At 39.2% G+C, this 23,832-nt stretch overlaps 1 protein-coding gene across 1 annotated transcript in view; it reads left to right on the forward strand.

Moving 5' to 3' along the window:
• The window catches only part of LOC139718875 (serine/threonine-protein kinase TAO3-like), a 43,543-nt gene extending 32,379 nt beyond the window's left edge, over positions 1-11,164 (forward strand). Inside the window, exons 12-19 of the mRNA XM_071630320.1 lie at positions 4,963-5,122; positions 5,704-5,882; positions 6,351-6,479; positions 8,046-8,240; positions 8,738-8,977; positions 9,428-9,640; positions 9,983-10,165; positions 10,901-11,164. Coding sequence (XP_071486421.1) covers positions 4,963-5,122; positions 5,704-5,882; positions 6,351-6,479; positions 8,046-8,240; positions 8,738-8,977; positions 9,428-9,640; positions 9,983-10,165; positions 10,901-11,164 — 1,563 coding nt within the window. The remainder of the gene's footprint in view (positions 1-4,962; positions 5,123-5,703; positions 5,883-6,350; positions 6,480-8,045; positions 8,241-8,737; positions 8,978-9,427; positions 9,641-9,982; positions 10,166-10,900) is intronic.
• Positions 11,165-23,832: the final 12,668 nt, after the last annotated feature.

A 23,832-nucleotide genomic window follows, 5' to 3' on the forward strand; every position in this document is an offset into this window, starting at 1 on the left:
CAGTGTACATGGCAATTTAGAAAAGCAAAACAAAAAACAAAACAAACCAAAAAGTGCTGTGCTGAATTATATCTGTCACACAATGCAGCAAGAAATGGAACACATGTTAATAATTGCCGGCAATTTGTTGGCCTTGTCAAAAAGGCCCCGCCTAGTGAAGCTGGCTTTCAGTGTCTGGCGCTTCCCACCTATGTTTCTATTGTCTTGGTTTGCACTCTTCGTTCTGTTGCCTTGTGCTGCCTTTTCAGTTGCATGATATGCCTGCACACTTCAGTGGTAATGAAGAATCTAATTCCGATGAATTCTGACAATGGATATTTCTATTCAGTTTTCTTTTTTCTTTCAGTTTTTTGTCAATGACATAGTCAAGGCTTATTCTAGTCAAAATTCTAACTCAAAACAAGATCAATTTGTTGTTTGTTTGTTTTTTGACTTTCAATAAAAGACAACATTACTCCATATCTATGTCTTTTTGGGATTCTTTTGATGAAGCATTAGAGTTGAGCAGAATTATCAGAGCAATTACCTCGGACAAAGATTCAAGGAAAGCATATTCAGGTGATAATAAAGTTATGATTTGTCATCAGTCTGTAGTTGAACCGCTTTTGTTTTTCTCACAATACGTTTCAATCTCGAAACCCCAACTGGGTCAAATCCTACTCTTGATGAGGATTAACAAGGTTTTGAAATCTGGCTGAAATTCCCTGCTTTCCAGAATTGAAAGAGAAGTCTTGCCTTGCCAATCCAGCATGAGTCTGCTGCCTGCTGCTCTGACACCGTCCTGTGCTGTTTTACTTTTTGGATGTCAAACTTTCAAATGCCAAGATGTAAATTGCTGCACTCGCCCGGCTGAGGCATCGTTGGAATACAGAATGCATGTGCATGTTGCCAAAGTTTGTGTTCCGTGATGAAAGTGCTGGATTTTTTTTCTCTCTCTTCTGTCTTATTTTCTTTCTTTATCTTCTTTTTTTTTTTAATTCTTTTTTTTTTGACATGGGCTCTGCCATACAGTGGAGGCAAACTTCTTGGCAGCTATTCTGTTGGGTCTTCATATAGACGTGACTTTTTTGATCAACTATATTGCTTGGCCGTGGAGATAGAAGTCTCCTGCCCCTTATTACTGCTGTACCTCACCGTAATCACTTGTTCTTGGTTTCATTTTAAAAGATTTTTTATATTTTTTAGTTGCTACCACTTTCCACTGCAGCACTTCTGGTTGTACCTTGGACTGATCTTGTGGTAAAGCTCGACAGTACACAGTCCCTCTTGCACGAGTACCTCTTTTTTTCCATCATTTTTATTTAGTGTTTTAAGTTACTCATCACTTATGTAAACAGTATGACATTGCTTTGTTTTTGTTTCTTTTTCAAAACACAGTGTTCAAAAGTCAGAATGGAAATGTTTCTCATGTCGCTAACATGTCAACCTTTTTGCCCGCTGTGCATAAACTTTGTGTGTAGTATGTATGGGTGGGATTGTAAACGATTCATGGTATGTGATGAATTGTAATTCATGTGTTACAACTGTAGGTGAAGTTGGATTGAAATGCTATGAGACTTGAATGTAAAGAAGAAGAAAAAAGGCACAAACTGATATAAATCAATATGAATTCCATCAAGGTTATGAGCTGGATTCACATAATCCTTGCTTGGCAACCATTATCAATTTCTATATAACATTTGCTGTGATATGTACAGTAGCATGCTGGAAAATAAGCAGATGATGTAGTGTGCATTGTGTTTCACAACACAGTTGTTGTCCTGCCTGTGGTTTACCATGTGGACTACACTGTACCAAGAGTGACATCTTACAGATCTGCTGAGTCTCTTTCACTCTGCATGAGGCTTCCGGAAAATGTAGGATTTTGTCGTGTCCAGAGAAGATATTATAAAAAGTCTCACTGCTTTGGAAATCCATTTCAGACAGTATGCACAAATATCTCCCTGATTTTGGTGTGTAAATGTCATCAGCCTGGACTTTTCCATTACTTTCAGGTGTGTATTTTAAGGAGTTATGGACAGATGAGCTGATAGAGTGCAATACTGTCCTTGTGCTTCCAAGATAAACCTGGCTCTACAGATTGAGTGCCTTAGCACAAATTTTGTATCTCTCTTTATTGCTCATCAAGGACAAGATTCTATGATTCTAGGTCGAGAATATCACTCGTGAATTAGGCAAAATGAAAACATTTGTATTTTTCATCGATATACTTATGACCCCCCCTCCCATTTTCAAGTTACTGCACTGTATAAAATGTGTAGCATACTGTAAAACCAAAAATGTTTGTGTGCATTTTAATTTCATGAATTTTGCGAGAGCCGAAATTCGTGACCTTATAATGCATGTGAAAGTTCGGGTCTAGGGCAATTACCCCGGTCCCTTCCCCTGACCCTAACCCTAATCCTAATCCTGAACCTAATCCTAACCCTAACCCAAACTCTATACGCTAAACCTAACCCTAACCCTAATCTTTACTCTAACCTTATCACTAACCAGTATTTAGCCGAGGGGTACTTGCCCTCAGGGGGTAATTGCCCTGATACGGAAAGTTCTTGTCTACACTATATGCATTGAATGCCAGTGGCAGTTCACAAAAATGTCATGACGCGAAAAAGGCTGTCGGCTCTAATTCACGAAAATTTCGTGCCGTGAAATTATCTTGCTTTACAGTAGTGAAGTTAATATTGCTAGGAGTAAGATTTCTTATCATGATGGTTGTATCAAAGATTATAGCAATAGCAATCAACTGTTAGTGCCTTCTGACAGATTTTGGTGCCAGAGCACCATCAAATGTCCCTTAGTACTTGGCTGAACTTTGAAAGGTTTTGTGATTCTTCCTCCCCCCAACTCCAATTCTTCTCCCTTTGAATAAGCAGTCTTTGTATTTGGATTATATTCTATCTCGGTTGAAACCAAATAGACCAAAACTTTGAATTCTGATGCATGAGTTATTCTGAAGTGTGATACACACTGTGGGCTCATGGGGAAAAGTTAAAGTGAATGTCACAAATGCATCAATCATTCTTGTCTTCCTGTATAGTACATAAGACCCTCAATTTGCAGTAAAAAATCTGCAAAATGTATCATCGCAGTCTCAAATGCCAGATACAACTGACAGAAAGTCACTGATGAAACATGCACGCGATGAGTACTCTCTTTAGTTGCATGGTGCAAGAAAGGAAGTAAAAAATAATTTGTATATGGGGGGAAACAAGGAAATCAAGGGATGGTTGCCAATTCTACACCTGTATGTGTAAGTAGACTTGAATAAATGCTCATACACGCACACAATAGAGGTTATTTCTATTTAAAATGCACAAACACAGAGACTGAGAGATTATTTATTTCTGAATGGAAATAATCTCTGTTTGTTTGTAACAATGTCTTTATTGGTGAACAAAACAACAAGACATGTTGACATATATATATATATATATATATATATATATATATATATATATATTTCATTTCATTTCATTTCAGTCTTTATTGTCCATTTCATGGATATTTGTTTTGTTCACATGCTTTTTACAAAACAGACAAATATACAATACACAATAACATTGACAACATTGACAATATATATATGTATATATATATTCTTGGTGGTATATACATTGTATATATTCTTTATGATTTGTTTACCAATAAAGACATGATTACAAATAAACAGAGATTATTTCCATTTAGAATGCACATCGTATACCCACATACACAGATTATTTCTATTTAGAATGCTCACACAGGCACACGCATGCACACATGCATGCACACATGCATACATTTTGTCACACTTACTATTTATTCACCTGCCCGGCAGAAGGGCCGTATTGTGAAATTTTTAGTCTTGAAAGCTCTTTCATATATTGTAACCATCATTTTGTTGTTGCAATTTTTCAAGAGTGCAAGCCTTAGTGCCTTTCTGCCGGGCAGGTGATGATTTTTAGACAATATTCATGGGCTAGACATTGGGCTCGAAGAAAAAGAAAAAAATTGCATTTATTTCTTCAGCTTTTGTCTATGCTGGGCCTAGAACAACAGCGTGGTAGATATGTTACTCAAATAGTGTATGCTTGTCGTTGCAATTCAACAGAGAGATTGAATAAAATGCAATTTGGCTTTTGAGCAGTCAAAATCATGCACTGTAGAGGAGTTTGACATGTGATTAATAGTTCTTTACATTGTTTCCATATATATCAGTAACAGTAGGAACCAGGCAAAAAAGCCAAAGGCTAACATATCAAAGAGAAGAAAAGCATGATGGTGCTCAAATGGCCCATAGTTTAGCATGGCTGCTGAGCAATTAATATATCTAGATGGTGAGCTGAGTGAGTGAGTGCTTGCATTGTTGATCGTTTGCAGAGAATTCACCTGAACACCAGATCAAAATCAATGGCTATGTAGTAGCTGGTATAGATTTCTGTTTAATTAATTGTTATCAAGTAGAGATTTACGAAAGAGAGCCAGAGATAGTATCGTCTTCATAAGTGTGAGGTTTGTGGGTATGCTGACAAGCCTAGTGGTGTATAAAATGATTGCGAGAAGAGTTTGGATGAAGGCGATTTATTGGTAACGTGTATATTGGAGTCATTGTGACACTTATACACAATGATACATTTGTGCCAGCTTAGGTATAGCAGTTTGATGTTCAGTATGGGAGACCAATGTATTTTCAGAGTGAAGCTGATATTTTTGTGCCCACATTCCATTGCACATGTGGTCTTATTTTTCTTTCATTGATACTCTTATTAAAACAAATGTTTGTACTCAAAAGTTACGAGCAGTATTATGAACAAAGAAAGCATTTTCAAATGGTTCATTTGATTTTTTTTTTTTGTTTTTTTGCATGATGCATTACTTGGAGTTTCAAAGGACTTGATTTGAAATGAAAATGATATCTTTACTCTCACACCGTCTATCTTTTTCTTTTCTGTATCTCTCACTGTCGTTTGTGCACCTCAGACATCCAGCATTAGTACAGACATTAGCACAACATCCGAGGTGCCAGAAATGCTTGCCCGCAATGACAGTTACCGGGAGAACTTCAAGACCATCCGGCCATCATCTGAGGTGACCAGACAGATCAAGGAGCACGAGAACGACCAAAGACAGCAATTTTCAGGTGAGAACACTGATCGAAATGGAAACGAAGCCAAGATACTAGGCATGACAGAAATATTCATTGCTGTGCAAGCTACCCAAAGAATCCATTTGAATTGTTTTGTGTTTAGTAGACTATTATCCATATTGAAGGCATGGGATGGTGTAAGAGTTGTTCACTTTGGCAACTGGTCATTTACCAAAGCACTGGACAGCAGTGCCCCACATCACCACCTCTGCCTGTGAACGTACACTTCACACACAAATTAGGCAATGATAGACTGCATGCACCTCTGTCCGTATGCGATTGTACCAACAATGGAAGGAAACTCCCAGCTCCTGATTATGTTTTACTTCCAAATAAACCTGATGCTATTTGATAAACATGTGGACAATAGCCTAATGACTCATTGTTGCTCATTAGAATATTGCCCTCTCAAGTATATTTTAATTACAGTTTACATCCTATGTGGTAAAATTGCAGATGGTAATCAATGAGTTAAAAACCCAAATTCTCTCCCCCCCCCCATATATATAAGATAACAAAAAAGTCATCTCAATATTGGAATCCTCTCTAAACCCCTCTCTTTATCTCTGTGGCAGGCTACCGGCGAATGAGACGGCAGCACCAGAAACAGATCCAGCAGCTGGAGATGAAACTGAAGCAGGAAAGCGACGAACTGCGGGACAAGCTTGACCGGGAGTTCGGCCAGTGTGTGCAGACCAACAGTCGAGAACTGGAGAGACTCCTCACCAAGCACTCCACAGAAATTGAAAAGAAGGTCAGGATTCCTGCAGTGACAGAACCGTCTTTAACCTTTTCTATGCCAATATACAGCAATCTCTTTAGTTGTTGCACTTTTTTTTAATACCATTGAAATTGAACTATTTGCTTTCATGCTAAATTAACATGACAGTATTTCCAAATTACAGTGGTGTATCTTTGTAAACCTGCATGAATTATGTTTTAGCATGAGAATATGGAAGGGAAAACGTAATACTGGCAACTAAGAATTCTGAACTTATACACTTTTATCATTAAGTGATCTCTTCAGATTAAATTTTCATCCTAAACGAGCCCTTGATATTTAAGGGACTGATGAGTTAGAAATTCATTGAATACCCAGGTACGTGAAGTAAGAAGTGTCTAGTCCCAAGAAGGTGTATAGTAGAATGTTTTCTTATTCTCAAAGTTCTTTTCCTCTATCAAGTTTCCAATGAGTCAACTGCCTTTCATTTGATACCCACAGGACAAAGCTGCTCAGGCAGAGGAGCGGAGGTTACAGAAGATGATAAACTCGCAGCACGATTCAGAACTCAAAGCGTTCCTGTCCAAGCAGAAGAAAGACTACAAGCACAACAAGGAGCAGATGAGGAGAGTAAGTCCCAGAGAATTTTACTTTAAGTTAACTTGTTGTGTTCGAGCAGCTCCATTTGAACCTAACTGGTTTTATTTGTGTCCATGAATTATTTGCTACAGGTCACAACTATCATACTCTCTCTAGAGTTTTCTAGTCTGACATGTTACAGTAAATCTTTTCAATCTACGTGCTCTCAACTCTTTCAGCAAGTTTGATATCATCATAATAGTTAGGTTCACAACAAGCTGCCTTAGCTTTGAGTAAAACTAGACTGTGAAGCAAATAAGTTGTTTACAGAGAATGCTGCCAAAATGATACTGTTCATTTTAACTGTGATTGACAAGTTGAATGTGCTGTGTTGTGTATGTGAATATTCAGGTGGCAGATTGATTAAAAAATCAATAATTTCTTTGTGTGCCAATACAATGGAAATCAACTAGCAAGACTTGTTTGTTTGCTATGCCATAGATCTGCTATAGAGAGTGTTCAAGCTATCCAACATGCACATGCACCTGTTATTGCAGCTGTTATTTTTTTTTCTTTTGTTCTGTCACTCACTGCAGCTGTTTACTAATATTACAAAAAGAAAACATAAGCTTCAATTCATACCATAGTCTTGGTCAATGACCTAATGTTTGACTTGACTTGATAAGGTCAATGAATTATGCATAGCTGCAAATTGATAAGCTTTTATAGTATTCAGTTTGTTTTTATACCTCTGTTTCTTCATTAAAAACATTTTTTTAAGTGCAAAGTATGTTTTTTCGTTAAGTCTGATTTAGCTTCTTTTTTTTTTTACCAAATGTCATTTTCCTGTCAAAATGTTTCTTACTGTTGCCAACGTATGTTTTTTATCTACAAAGGTTAGCAGCCCTATAGTTTTTATGTGGTCATTAGTCTCAGATTTTTCTTGTGATTAATAGTATTCTCTCTAAGTTTAGTTTTAAAAAAAAGTAAGTTATGTGAGATGCATCAAAATGCTGGGATGCATGATACTGTGTAGGTGCTTAGTACCATAGTGGTTTTGTCATAAACAGATGAATTAAAACAAGAAACAACATTTTGTATGTACACAGAATTCTTATATTCAGCGGGAAGTCTCAACTAATAATATTATTTAGTTTTGACATTCAATATCTTTTGAGATGAATGGGCCAGAGTTTTATACTGTATAGGCCGAATATTTTGCGAGGTTTTTATTTTCGCGAGGTTTTTATTTTCGCGAATTTCGTGAGTCAGGTGCTATTCACGAAATTAAAGACACATGAAAATATTGACTCTGATCCCGATGTAAATCATGTGACGTACGCATGTACATTTCTCCGTTCAGTACAGGACTCCAAGATCGCGAATTTAACCACTCGCGAAATTGTCGGGAATTCCCGATTCGCAAAAATTTAGACTCGCAAAATATATGGCATATACAGTATTCATACAGGAAATAGAGTGGCTCATTTATTTGCTCTTGTAGGAATGTGCTTTAATTCATCAAGCAAAATCTCCTGTGTGATGAATAAAAACAAGCAAGCAGATAAAACCTTTGAACTCATTGGTGTATTGTTTTCACACATTGCGCATCTCCAGGAACTGGACAGCACGCCAAAGAAGGAGCATGAGGCTCGGATGCGGCAGCACAAGGAGTCCCTCCATCTGGAGCAGCAGCGGGCGGAGAGCGAGCTCCAGCAGCAGCAGCAGCAGCGGCTGGAGAGGGAGATGCGCAAGCTGAAGGGCAAACTCCTCCTGGGCAAGCACACCTTAGAGCAGGACCAGCTGAGAGAGGTCAGTCAGTGGGTCCCGCCTGGAGCAAGCCAATAAGGGTTTGGGTCTAAAGTTTTAGCATCAGAAGGGTGCCAGTTCATGACCACTACATGTCTGCGTGCCTCGCACAGATAAGACTTTCCATATGCCTATTAAAGTGAATGGGTACTTGTCCACTAGAGATATAGGCTACTTTCCCAAATGTCAATTTGGATAAGCTGAAATTTTTGTATATTTATTTTATGCCCTGTCCCTGCTCACGTACAAACGACTGTGACCTCATTACGGTGAAATGCAGGTAAAAGCAATATTTACTGTTTTGATTCATACTTGCCCATGTAATTTGGAACTCAGAGTAATCATACTGATATGTCACATTTACTTGTGTGAAGCAAATTGCATCCTCCTTTAAGAGTTTGATATCTTGTGTATTTTGTATCAGTCTTGGAGCAAGGCAGAGTGCATTTCAAATTAGTATCCTGACTATAATTTGGCGATACCACCTCCTCCACCCTTAGGAGCTGCACAAGCGACAGGTCATCAAAGAGATGGAGCACGTGATGGCGCTGCGCCACCACGAGCAGATGCAGTCCATGGAGTACCGGCACATGAAGCAGATCCAGTCGCTGAGGTCGGAGCAAATGGAGCGGCAGTTCAACACGGAGCTGACCAACCAGGTGGACTACAACAAGACGGCACAGCAGGAGCTGCGCAAGAAGCACATGTTGGAGGCCAAGCAGCAGCCTAAGGAACTAAAGGTGAGGGTGGCCCTGTGGTCACCACCCCCTTCCCACCCTCCACTATACCTGTCCATCCACACGCCTCATAATGGATTCCTGCTCCCACAATCTCGTCAGAGTTTGACACTATCAGGCATGAAAATGGAAGGGGTGCTGGTAGGTGTCCTTATGAGCAATAGGGACTTTACAGGCCCTAAATTGCTTCCTTTACTCCCCTATCGAAATATTGCAACAAATCCTTAAAAGTCTGTGACCAGCTAGTTGACCATCACTTTATCAAGCCAAGAAAAGCTGTAGAAATGACAGATGAAAATTCCCCCCCCCCAAAAATACTTTGTATCAAGATCAAAGGTTTAACTGAAAATCATATGAATTACCAATACAGCTACTCTAATAATATTAAAGACCCATATTTTTATTATCATTGATGGTGTGTGTACCCTGTGCTGTGTCTGTTTGTCATCCCAGGCCAAAGAGCAGAAGATCAAGCGGCAGTACACCGAGGTGTGCAAGACACAGATGCGGCAATTCCGGGCACTTCAAGCCCAGGTTTTGCAGACCACACCGCGCGAGAAGCACAAGGCCATCACGCGGAAGATGAAGGAGGAACAAACACGCAAAATGGCCATCCTTGGAGAGCAGTATCGTCTCAGCATACAGGAAATTAGTATATCCACTTCTGTAAGTTCAGCTGAATGATGCATGCATGGTTCCCTTGGTCATATTAAACATATTTGATAGAATACTACTGTTTCTATCAGCCCACACTACTGGGCTATCCAATTGACACCATGGATGAATATTACTTTTATTAGAAATAAAACATGTCAACTGATCATACACTTTGGATATACTCTCTCACCTTATAAATCATTAAATAGAAATCAAGATATCGTTTGTGTCTGTTGAAGTCGATGTGTATGTCACATGCATGAATGATACATGTTTTGCTTTATTTTGATAGTGCTTACTTTGTTACTTCATACCAATTTGTGACCTGCCCCACACTGTTCCCCCTGCCAGGTAAAACTGGACCAGTCCCAGGAGCAAGAGTGCAATGACCTGCAGGAGCGGCTGCGGCAGGAGATGGACCTGCTACACGCCTACCAGAGCAAGACACGCCTCCAGCAGGAGGCCACCCATAGCAAGGAGACCAAGGACATGGATGAACGTGTCTCCGTCCGTCGTGCACGCCTGGAGCAAAAGGTAACAAAAGGCATTCAGTCTGCTGTATCAGCTGGTGCTAGGGGGAGGGGGAACTTCACTAGCTGTTCCCTACACAAGTATTATAGTGTGGGGCTTAAGAAATGAAGATTTCATGGTCCAGTGCATTGACTACTGCACTTTGAACTTGTAGATCATGGGTTACTGTGCATAGTTAAGAAACATTTTTTTTTCCCAGAAATTTACGGGAGGCATAGTTGGGTAGCACGCTAATATCTCTGCTAATTCATGTCATGGGAAGTTTCCCATCTAAGAAACATTTTTTTTTTCCCAGAAATTTACGGGAGGCATAGTTGGGTAGCATGCTAATATCTCTGCTAATTCATGTCATGGGAAGTTTCCCATCCAAATGTCATATGATATGCTTATTTCTGTGTTTAGAGTTTCTATGACAATGAAACTCTCATATCTGGGTACTTACTGTGTAATAGTGCCTCGTTCTGAGACAAAATGAATTTTCAGATACAATGAATGGCGATCTAAACACTGATTAGTAGCTTATGATATAAAATTACATCTGCTGACCAATTTTTCTTTTTGTGGTCATTGAATGTCCTTTATTTTTCTAAAGTGCCATTAGAAATAAAGAACTGGACTTAGCAGTGACTAGTAAAAGTAATTGCACAATATCTTGACTGTATATAATACTAGAAGCCTTATCTGTCAATGTGTTATTACAAACTGATGTACACTCTGTCCCTCATTCTATTTCACCAGATCGAAGAGGACACGACAAGACTAGAGAATGAGAAGTCATTGCGAAAGCGCAATCTGTTAGACAGACAGTGCCGAGAGGTCAGTGAGTTTGATGCGGAGGTGACAACCAATGGCATGCAGCAGCTGTCAATCACTGACATCAGGCAAGAGGTGCTGGGTGGGACACGACCCCTCTCCATGATCGAGACCCGGGGCAGCAGCAACAATTCGTCGCCTCGCGGCGTGCGGCGTAGCGACAGCGCCTACTCACCGAGCCTCTCATGATTGAGGGTCTCACGACCTTTAACATAGGAGCTCTGTGTCTGCAGGCTTACATCCCTCATCCTGGTTTTCTTGCATTTTTTTCCTTCTCTCTCTCCCCCATAATAATTTGAATTTGTTCTTTTTATCAATTTTTTGCATTGAGGCCATGAACAGTGGTGCAAGTGGAGTGTATACTTCCACTGCATACAGCACATCGTTGCTTCGTGATACCAGTAACTTTGGCAGGACTACAGCTGAATGTGAGAAACAAACCATGTTGGCTAAGATACTCAAAATGACAGACTACCTGTAGTCATTTGCCACGAGCATCTCGGCATGGTTGAATGAAACACACGGACGGTAACAGCCACAAACATTTTGTATCTGCTCAGAGGCGCAGCAAGCAAGCACATTATCTCTCATTAGGATGAACTTTGAGCACATGACAGTGTGGGTATCACTTGTTGCTACCTTCAGATATGCAGTCGACTCCCGTTATAACGAAGTCCTCCAGACTGGCAGTTTTCTTTCGTTATATTGAAATTTGTCATAACCAAACAAATAAACAATATAGAATGTAGAGGGGTAATTTTGGGGCCTGAATTTTTACTTCATTGTAAACAGAATTTCGTTATAATGGGAGTGCACTGTATGAGGGAGGAGGTACGTCGCCGTCTACTTTTCTGCCTGCAAACTAGTCTGATTCTTGCACAAATACAGGCAAAGTGTTTTTTCTGTGGGAGGCGAGAAATTGAGTGCGTGGGTCATCAGAAAACATTTCATGTTTTCTTTGTTCTTCCTGGGGATCTGGGCAGCTCAAGTGCAACAATACATGATTGTGGCAAGTGGTGCACAGTCCTAGCGATCATTAGGTGGTATCTGTAAAATTCTGTGCCAGTAGATATATATGTATATATATATATCATCACACATAAAGGTCTTATATATGCTTTCGTAAAGCACTACATATCCACAACTTTGACAAGCGTGCATGTCTAATCAAGGCTCATTTGTGATGGTACCCTAATTTGCTGTAGCATCTAAACATGTGATGAAAAGACAGGCGACAGAAAAACAAATTCATGATTTCAGTAATGGTACTGATTACCTCTAGGACCATGGAACTTTAACCACAATATTGTTGTGGAGTCTAGTAGAGTAACATGCCGGGTGACACGTGATTTTCAGAGATCTTACCATAGAGATGATAGTATACGAACTATCTTGCATTGGCAGTTATAATTATCAGGGTGTTTCTTAGGTGAAGCCATGAAGAATTTGCTGCAGTTCTGGCTTTTTCAATGTCCCTTTGCCTGTAAACGACTTTGTCAGACTTGAAGAAAAGAAATTTAATGAAATGAAGAGCTGCACAGCACAGACCAAATACAGTCACATCTGTCTATAGCGGCCACCCAAGGGAGACGAAAAATTTGGCCATTGTAGACAGGTGACGGCTATGGACAGGGTTGTTAACCCGTTGAGGACGAGTCCCGAGTATACTCGGGCAAGCGTCTATGGGAAATGCATGTTGTAGCAAAATCAAACCGTCCTCAATGGGTTAACATGGCTTTTCACTGAGGGGTAATTGTGTTTAGCGGTTGCATATGGCAGGCAGGTGGTTGTTATGGACGGTGGTCACTGTAGACAGGTTTGACTGTACCATGATGGCGCACTCACCTGGGGATAGGACAGCTGTGTAGCTCTTGGATGGCATCAGTGGGCAAGTGCTACTAGACTGTTGCCTCAGTCACCTCTTTTATTTTCAGGGACAGTTAGACAATTTGTGTACATCTTGTCATGTGCATGGAAAGCTTGGAGACCATTTATATGCTGAATCATCTTGACACCAATCACATAACAGAAAGTTCGGTGGCATTTCCTTGAGTTTTGCAGCTGGCGCTGATCAGCTGGCGCTGATTTGATATGTACGTGGCAGGACACTTCCATTTGCATCTGCCCAATCACAAAATTCAATCTCTGGAAAATTCATGTGGAACCGTTTGTGGCTCAAGTTGCGGGTAAAGTGTGACTCCTTGATTTGAGAGTACAGTCAACTCTGCTGTGGAATGAAGAAAATGCATTGTCATTGGCGACATTTGACTTCTGCGTGTACAGAGGAATATGACATGTAAGGGCATGAATGCAAATTTGGACGTCTTATTTACATTGACATAGCTGGTCATTCGACACATGAGCCGCCGACTTGCGCAAAGTTGACTGTACCTTTTTAGGAGGCAAATGCATAGTGACCATTTGTGGCTGTTGCCATAGTAGTCATGAATTACGGTGAGATGCAGGTACAAGTTGTATTGTGTGGTATGAAACAGGGTCTCCCCACATTCAAGTTAGGATATCGGCTGGAGCAGTTCTGTGTCGTTTCTGTGTGTGCTTACACCTTAAATCTCCAGAGAGGAGGTGTCAACCTCATCTCAGCGAGGGAGATGTTGAGACTTAGTCATAGCTTGTTTGCATGTATCACATAAGCTGACTGCACAATTAACTATGGCATGATAGATATTGATAGGGGAAGCATGATAGTGGTTCATCTCTGCAAAACTTACTACCTGCTATGCCTGCTTGTACTTTTCACAAATCTTGACACGAGTCCTATCACACGTTTTTTTACAGGGTCAGTTAGGCACCTTCCAACCTGGAATCATTTGCTTTTGTCAGCATATTTTGTGACAAAACTTCCTATTTTATTCTGTTCTGCATTGAAAGGCATGTAGTTTTTATCACTTTTCATCAGTGCATTGTCCCTCAGGAGCATGCCCTCTAAAGGGCTGATTTCACGGAGCACGTGAACGATTTGCAAAGGACGCGAATGGCAAAATCCAGCATTCGTATTCTAGTCTGCAAAAGATTGCCAAACGAACACGGGGGTTCGGAAGTGTCATCAGTTGTTCGCGGATGTTGTTTTTACTTCGGTGAGAATTTTGAATATTTGCGGGAACCTTTTCTGCACGCTTGGTCGTGATTTGCTTGTGATTTGTTTTCGAAAGTGTCTTTAAAGCCTCGTCATATGCGCACGATCTTCACAAGACATACGCGATGTTCGCAAAATCTTCATGAAACCGTAAACATACCCCGCAACTTTGGAGAATGTCTCACGTATGTTGCGCGAAATCCGCGAAGTTTCTCCGATCATTTAACGACGTAACCGCAAACTGTTCACGTACCTTTTGAGACATTCACACGAACATTTAGCGCATGTTTGGGGGAATGTATGACGTCTTTAAAGCTCTACGTTTTCTACAAATCAAAATCGTGGCATACATCCACACATCAAACAACTATTAATAACTGTATAGTAACAAAAATTAATTTGAAACTAGAGATTATGTGTGGGAGAAACTGCAAAAAAATCAAATGATTTACTAGTGGAGATAGGTCCTCAGAAAAAAAAAAGTAAAGGCACACACACTGCAGAAAAATGAAAGGGAAAGAAAGGAGAAATACAGGAAAGAGAAAAACTTCAACTCAAGACAGCTATCATCTCTCCTCGGAGACATTTCTCTCATGATTATTGAAAAATTTGCGTTCACATTTCCGTCACGTGTTCTTCGTGTACGTAACATGCTGTACTTTAGCAATGGTACACATGACATTCGCACATACGTCGTGAGAACTTCTCACACATTGCGCGAGAATGGTTTTCAGCTTCATTGTCGGAACACATTCGGAGAAAAACTTTTCCGAATGTTGGATTTTGCCATTGGCTTCCTTCACAAATCGTTCGCATGCTCCGTGAAATCAGGCCTTAATGAGTGGAAAGACAAAGAGTTTACCACATCAATATGATAGGGAAACAAGTCATTTGGCATTGAGAATGGACAAAGTTTACCACCCAGTGTGTTTCTAAAGACTTACATCCCAACTTGGATACAAAGACACATTCAGACGAAGCCGGCTCTGAAGTACTTCTGATACATTGTCTTGGCACTAGGAAGCCTGTTCAGCCATGACATGGTGGCCAATTATTTTGAATTCATTGGACAGGCTCTTAAATTATGAATGAAACGTGCGCCAAATTGATAATTGAATGATGTAATGCAACATGTAGAAGTTTGTGCTCAGTTGCAAAAGTGACAACTTTTCGTGAAGAGCAAAAGCAATGGTAAGCTGAAAATTTTGCCAATTTTTAAGGAAAGTAATGAAAACAACTTGGCGATCAAAGTTGAGTTGATTGCCATTCAAAAAAAGAAAAGTTTACAAAAGTAGTAATTTATCAGATGTAGCATTTTTGAAATTATTTATTTGTAATTTTGACGAGTGTTTCTTGGTTTGACAGAGAGCTGTCAGACTGTTTGTTGTGATATTAAATCCTGACACGTCAGTGAGTGCAACAGATTGGGTCATGATGGTGGTACACTGCCAGATGTAGATTGTGAATGGATGCACGTGAGGGCCACTTGCCTCTATTGATGTGCACAATTTCTAGAAAAGAAGGAGGTGTGTTAAGTCCATTTGCACAGTAGGGTTTGGTTATGCTCTTTCCTCCACTCTCCTGACTGTGTTTCAATGTGATCAGTTGGCGCAGACACATCGCTACATTATACTGTATTTTTCCGTGTTCTATTTGGTCACAACAATTATGTCTATTGTGGGGCACCACTCCCAGATATAGTTGAATAAGTAAGTGTGTCCTTGAAGTGTCCCCAACAAAATGAACTGTATGATGATTCTGTTGGCTTTTCATATTGGCTGCAGTAGAGAGTTGAACAATAAGATCAGCAGACAGACAAATGTTCATCAGAAGAGAAAGAAATGAGTGCTTTTAATTTGCACTTGACAGACTTTGTCACGTAGCACTATTTGATCCAAATATTGCTGGAGCTTATTTTCATATATGCATATATATGGAATATTTACCCTTGAAAAAGTGTATGTCCCATTTAAAAAAGAAAGAAAGTAGGGATAAAAAAAATACAGGCATTCACAACCAGTACTGAAGGGGAAAATTGTTTTACTTGCATTTGCTGTTACAAGTGATGTATGGTCGCAAATTATAATCATTAAGCAATATAAGTGTAGGTGCATCCCCCCCCCCCCCCCCCCCAATGCCTGTTTGCCCCAGCAGTATCTTATTTTGTAACCAGCTGATTTGGCAATTTGTGAACATTTAAAGTTTTGGGGTTATACTGTAATATAATTGATTTCCTAGTTCAAAATAATTGTAACTTTCATTGATATATTCTTGCAATTATTGCTTCCATTACACACTGAAAGATATTAACACATGTATTTTCTAATCAGATATTTCCAAAGCCAGCAGCAAATATATTGCTGGGGTCCAGAGTTGGTCCTTTATATCATCAAAATGCCCGGTCTTATGGGCATTGGATGCCTTAGAATTTAAGCTGACACACAACAACCAATCTCGCAAATAAAAGTTCCCCCGATGACACATAAAGCTAAAGAGCATTTTTTCAAACTTTTCCAGTACATAAAGATTGACCTCATGTTTCTAATACAGCAACAGTGCTTACTGTTTGCCATTGAAAGCCAAAGAGTTTCGTGTCTGTGGTTGGTCCAATACAGACGCCCTATTAAAACAGATCTGTTTTAAACATCGCATCTGACTAGACCTACGGTGTTGTTCAGACACAGCTTGCTGGCCATGTGTATGATTTCTGATACACAGCATGGGATAGAGTCTGATGTTCTTCAGTGTGACATTTTGTTGTATCACATGACTCGCATTGAAGTCGTTCCAGTACCACCAGTCTGTCATGGACATTTCTTCGCCACAAAATATCTCCTTTTTGTCTCTCTTAATATTGCTTCTCTTCATTTTAAACCAAATTGTGTGTGAAATTGGGCGGTACGTATTGTGGGATGTTTAGGGTGGCTGGAAGCAGAATTGAAAGGAAGTGTCTATCTCTGATCTAGGGAGAATTTTGTTTTGTGCTGGAGGAGAGAGAGTTATGACCTACAATGTACCCTGACAAGACTTGACTTTTTAGCTTTACACATGTAGATGGGTCTGTTCTTAAAAGCGGGGATTGATTGTCATGACATTGACAGTTTGCTAGAATGAGTTTGACAGTATTTCATGAGTCACAAAGGTGGGAAAAACAAGCACTTTTGTACATGTCTTTAATTCTGGGCATGATAGCTGTCATGAGACAGCTCCCCCTCCCCCATTCGATGTTTCCTTTCCATTATTAGGAAATTGACCATGTCTCACATATACGATGGACTGATGTGTGTAACTCGAAGTGATTAGTATTCAAAGGGTGCTCACAAGCTGAGGAACCTGTGTGTGGGTCTCACTTTCACCTGTCAAGTCTAATTATCTCTTACCATACATATTCCTGCTGTTTTCTTTAAATAGATGCTCCTCCCCCCGGTACTGATTTCTTTTTGGCTACATCGCTCTGTATTTCATATCTGTCAATATCTCCTAATTTCGAGTGAGAAAAGGAAAGAAAATGCGCTTCCATGTCCATTGCTTTCTTTTCTCTTTACACTGACATGTCGCCATGTTTGACGAGACTTGACGAGCCATGCCAAGGATCCATACATTTTCCCACCATCCTTCTCTCATGTTGTTCAGCTTGTATGCCATCACACGCTCTGTTCCCCCCTACAGAATACTGTGAAATTGTCTGTATATATGGGATCGTGCGATGGGCCTGAGACGTTCACATTTTTTTTTTCCATTTTTTTTTTTTAATTGTTTTTAGATTGAGAGAGACACACAGAGCAATTATAAGTCTGCCATATGGTGAGGCAGGCAGTGCTTTTCATGTAATCGCTGGTTAAATTATGACGTACATGTACACTCACTCCAGCTAGGAGTGAAATCTGTTTCTCTAGAAGTACGTAAAGACGAAAATGGTAATAACAACATGTCTCATTCGTTCTATGCATAGTGATATTGGAAAGCATTGTACACAGTACTGCAGAAAATAAATTAGCAATCGGATTGTTACAAAACGTTTTGAATAAAAGCCATGCATGTACAAGGCATAATATATGTAAAGAAAGCTAACTGTGCCATGATTTTTATGCCTCCGCCACGAAGTGGTGCCGGAGGCATTATGTTTTCGGGTTGTCCGTCCGTCCGTACGTACGTCCGTACGTACGTCCGTACGTACGTCCGTACGTCCGTACGTCCGTCCGCTTTCGTTTACGCGATAACTTGAGTAATATTGACTGGAATTTTACCAAACTTGGTCCAAGTATGAAGTATGATGGGGCAATTATTTGATTAGATTTTGGGTGAAATCGGCTGAAGGTCAAAGGTCAAAGGTCAAGGTCAAATCATGAAATTGTATCTGTTTACGCGATAACTCAAGACTGGATCGAGCAAATTTCACCAAACTTTGTTGGAGGATAATGTATGATAGGACAATTACTTGATTAGTTTTTCAGTGAAATCGGACAGAGGTCAAAGGTCAAAGATCAAGGTCAAATCCTAAAATTCATCTGTTTATGTGATAACTCGAAACTGGATGAAGCAGCTTTCACCAAACTTGGTCCAAGGATGATGTATGATGTGACAATAAGTTGAGTAGACTTTAGTTACATTGGCAAGAGGTCAAAGGTCAAAAGGTCAAGGTCAAATGCTATAAATGTTACAATTTCCCCCATATCTATGCAATTCCCAAAGGTATTTTCTTGAAACTTGGTGTGGACATGTACTACTGCGTAAAGATTCTCCAGAGAGGGTTTCACGTCATAAGGTCAAAGGTCAAAAGGTCAAAGGTCTAAGGTTAGGTGAAAATGTTGCATTATCACTTTTCTCGCAAATGGTTCAATGTATCTTTGTGGAACTTGGTACATACGCATGTACTGACGGGCAGGGATTATCTAGGGAATTTAGGGGTCATGAGTCAATAGTCAGGGGGTCAAAGGTCAAGGTCAACTCCTCAAAATTTTACTATTTCCCTCATATACTAGTATATGCAATGTTTGCATCATTACTTTCAAAACTTAATACATGCATTACCTGATGGAGATTCTCTGGGAAATTTCCAGCCAGAAGGTCAAAGGTCAAAGGTTAAGGGTCAAAGGCTAGGTTTCAATGCCTCCCCCCCCCCCCCCCCCCCAAGGAAAAAAAAATGTTTTGTACCGTCATTACACTCTTTCTTCATACCTTGGAAATTACTCATTGCATAAACTTACAAAAAGGTCCGTCAGAATGCAAGTAAAAATTCTCAATTCCCCAAATATGTGTACCTACACTCCTAGAAAAATATAGCAAACCCAGTTCAAGACATTTCTGACAAACCTGCCATTTCAATATTTTGCCAGTTATGTGAAACTGTCATGGATCACACATTGTGAAGACATTGTACTATACGCTTATTGGGAGAATCATGCATTATGGCGGAGGCATCAGTCGCCATAGCGACATTTCTAGTTTTCTCTTTTTTTATCGTGGAGATAACATGAAATTCCCTCCCCCAATTTCTATGGTGTTCTATCAATTAGAAGTCACCCAGAGTCCACTGTTTATATGAATCCATTCCCATCATACATAGTATACCTTTAGTGTGTGTGCATGGTTTGATCAAAAGTCACTCAAAAGTATTGTGTCAGAATACTCTGGCAGTTTATAAAGAAATTAAATTTTGTTTCATCCATTTCTGACATTTTTTTTTTTTTACCCAGTAGTTGCAGGCCCCATCTTTGCCTTGTTATTACCCACAAACATTTGTGTCAGATTCTGGAAATGTTAACAATATTTATTCATCTCCTTTCATTTTATATATTTTTGTTTGTTTGTTTGCTTTTGGTTTTTTTATGAAAAGAAAAAATAATGTAACATCCACAACAAATTAACATTATCGGCTTCATTGTATCATTGAAAGAAAGAGTGAGTGATAATTGAACCATAAATTAAACAAGGCGAAAGTAGATTCAGACTCACGTTGTGTTATTTCAAGACAGTAAACTGTTTACCGTGAAATCTCTGAAGGTTGTTTTTTGCCACACATAACTGTACTATTATAAACGAACACCTATATTAGGCTATATCAAAATGTACCTGTATATGTCAAGTTCTGTAATTGCATAGGTTCATCCATTACGTAGGTGGGAAGACAATGTATAGGGTATGTTGTATGTTTATGGAAAAAAAAATAACTGAATAATATGTTTGTTAATTGAAATTGAATAAAAAAGGCCCAACAGAGATGTTGGCATATTATCATGTGTCTAATGTTTCATGATGCGTTTTGAATTTTGTGTGTGAGTTCAATCATCCCTCAGATCTTAGACTCTGAACCTGTGACTGCGAGTCTGTTAAAATTTGCCACAAAGGGACTTCTCTTTTTCTAGTTAGCCTTTGTAACAAGACTTCAAAAGGAACAAAGTTATATAGGATAACTGTTCAAGTTTTACACATGTTTTTCACAAAAGTATTGATATTCATAGATATTGATTAAACATAAATTAGTAAAGGCAATGGTATCCATGCCTAATCTCCTTCACACAGGTAACCATCATTAATAGAATGATTTAGTATGGGGGGATGCACATTAATTCTTGTCTTGTATTCATTGTGGAGGAAAATTATGATGGTGTGTGTGTGCGTGTGTGTGTGTGTGTGTGTGTTAGTGTTAAGACACTATTATTCACAAACTTATTGTTTTTGTCTGATTTTAGGGACAGTTTCAGCGTTCTACATGACTTGACTTCATGAAACACATAGTGAGGATACACAATACGCTCATTACCCTGTACCGCCAGTGATTCCCCCTCTTGCAAAGTGTGGTTTCCATCAATATTAATCTGGAACTTTCTGTATTAATCTGGAACTTTCTGTAATCTGTAATAATCTGTAAATATGTAGGTTTCCATATTTTGCATGAGCTTAGCACCCGACTACTTAGCTTAAAACTTACAAAGCTTAACAGCAAGGAATTGTAGCACTCTTTTACATTGTTATTTTATCAAATGCAGAAACAGTAAAAGAGTGTAAGCCACAAACCACACACACACACACAACGAAGTAGAAGTGTTACATGTGGGGGTAGGTTGTGTGTTTAATCACCTGCTTGCAGTCATAAAAGGTCACAATACTGAACTGACTGACTGAACCTTATACGCGCCGATGTCCACCGTCTACACCTATGGACAACGACCCATGTTTATATGTCTGCTTTATAGTAAACCTGAGCAGCTAAAAAAATGACCTTTCCAAACTCACATGCCCTCAGTGTGCACCCAGTTAATGTGTATTTGCCTATCCCTGTACTATTCCACCATCTAATGCACCCACTATATTGGATTCAAACACACACACACACACACACACACACGCAAACATACACAACAGCATAAGAGATACTCCATCTAAATATTGTCTGTGATACCCGTCTCACACAATAAATATTTGTATGCATTTAGCCTTAACGGCATTATGAAACCAGCACTTTCCATTTTCTTCTACACCCCAAAATTTACTCTTCCTTATCTGTCACATACAGTATATGCCATATATTTAGCGAGTCTAAATTTTTCTCGATTTCGCGGGTGGTTAAATTCGCGATCATAGAGTCCTGTACCGAATGGAGAAATGTATACACATGTGTCACATTCATAGCTTGATCAGAAGTCCTGTACCAAATGGAGAAATGTATACACGTGTCACATTCATAGCTTGATCAGAATCAATAATTTCGCATGTCTTTAATTTCGCGAATAGCGCTCGACTCGCGACATTCGCGAAAATAAAAACCTCACGAAATATTCCGCGTATACAGTAAATCATGCATAGCAGGAGAAACTTAAGGCACATCTCTCCCTTCACTTGCAAAAATCTGTTTGACCAAGTTCCCATGCAAGCATACTAGTACTCTCTATCATCCATACACCACAACATACATTCATTTAATACAGATTAAGCTTGTAATTTTTGCTCCAATGACTGCACACTATCACAAACACAAAGCAAAGTCACATCATATCAGTTTTGTCGTGCTGTATTTGCAAGTAATCCTCTGAAACAGAACAGTCTGGTCTAATGACTGACATCACACATACAAAAGCCACTTCCCATGTATGTAAGGACTAGGGGATACAAGAACTAGGCATTCATACACTAAATTGCACCACATTCACCTTAAGAGGACAGAATAAGTTTTTGTTTTCATTATACCTTGAAGTCTGACCTGCAAAGATAAACATCTTGCCTTCTGCCCTCATTAGGGTGACTAAGGGATAAAGAACGTACATATTATATTCCTTGACTTAAGAATACTTGGAAGAATTTATATAAGTGTTCAAATTTCAGCAAATGGCAGAAATGCTAATGATAGCACAATATCAGTGATGTGCAACCAAGCTCTCATTTTGTGATTATACGTCTGTTGTGTTATGTGACAAATCATCCAGCAAAGAGCACTACATTACAGTGAAAGTATAGTAGTCTTCGTCAAGGAATGGACCTTTTTTTTCCTACCCTCAGAAATCTACAGAGAGAGAAATCATCCCCATTGTTAACATCTATGCTTGACAAAGACCACAAGAAACCCATGGGCCACCACAGATGATTATAGACTAGTACCGTAAAACCAGAAACATTTGCAGTGTGAAGCTTTCGCAAATTGAAGCTGATGGCTTGTTTTGCGGCATGAAGCTTTTGTGAATAGCCACTGCCATTCAATACATTCTGTACACAAACACGTTTATATGCATTTGACTTTCACAAATCTTGGCTTCTTGCAAATTTGCGAAAGTTTCATGCACGCGAAAATTTTTGGTTTTACAGCATCTACTTCATATTCACATGTATTGAAGACAGTTCAAAAAGCGCAGATAAACCTGCTACAGAGCTGACTTGCTGGCATTTTACCAACACGAATGATGAATGTCTTGGAGTGACTTTGAGGTTTGGGAGTAACACACACGGTTTTTCTTAACTCTAAATGCATCATAGGAATGTTCTACATGTAAAGCACCTTATGACCTCAAGATAAGGGTGAACATACATGAGAAGCATGACAGAATGTTTCATACCACAAGAAGAACATACCAGTATGTTTCCACTAAGGTTATTACAGAAGCTGAAACCACAAAATGTACTACATTCAAAAGCTACCACAATGAATGCTTCCTTGCAAAACTCACAGGTATGTCATCGCCAACTTTCAAAAAAAAAATTGATAACACAATTACACGCTGTCAAAGCAGGGCCACTTATAGGACAATCTCACTTTCATACACATTGACATGTGGATTGAGTAAATGTAGCGATGTCAGTAGAACACATCAGTGAAAGTTTGAGAAAAATCGGACAATCCGTTCAAAAGTTATGAATTTTTGAAGTTTCTGTGCAGTTATTGCTGGATGAGAAGACTACTGCAGTTTATGATGTCACATGCACAGAAAGATTGAAGGAAAATATAAAGAGAATTCCACAAAAAAAAATTTTTTTTCAAAAAAGTACAAATTGTTACGGGTAATATTATTCTCCCTACCTTCTGGAAGAGGCAGGTCAGGTGCTCTCTTGTTATGCAAGGAAAGTGAAAATATGTTGAATTTTCTTTATATTTTCTTTAAATCGTTTAACGCATGTGACATCACAAGCTGTAGTAGTCTCGTCATCCAGAGATGGCGGCACTGAAACTTTAAAAATTCATAAATTTGAACAGACTGTCCAATTTTCCTCAAACATCACTGATGTGTTCTACTGATATTACTGCATTCTCTCAATCCACATTTTTATGTACATG

This window comes from Diadema antillarum, unplaced genomic scaffold, assembly GCF_040938485.1.
Source record: "Diadema antillarum isolate AM-2024a unplaced genomic scaffold, OU_Dant_1.0 scf00000008, whole genome shotgun sequence".
NCBI lineage: Eukaryota > Metazoa > Echinodermata > Echinoidea > Diadematoida > Diadematidae > Diadema > Diadema antillarum.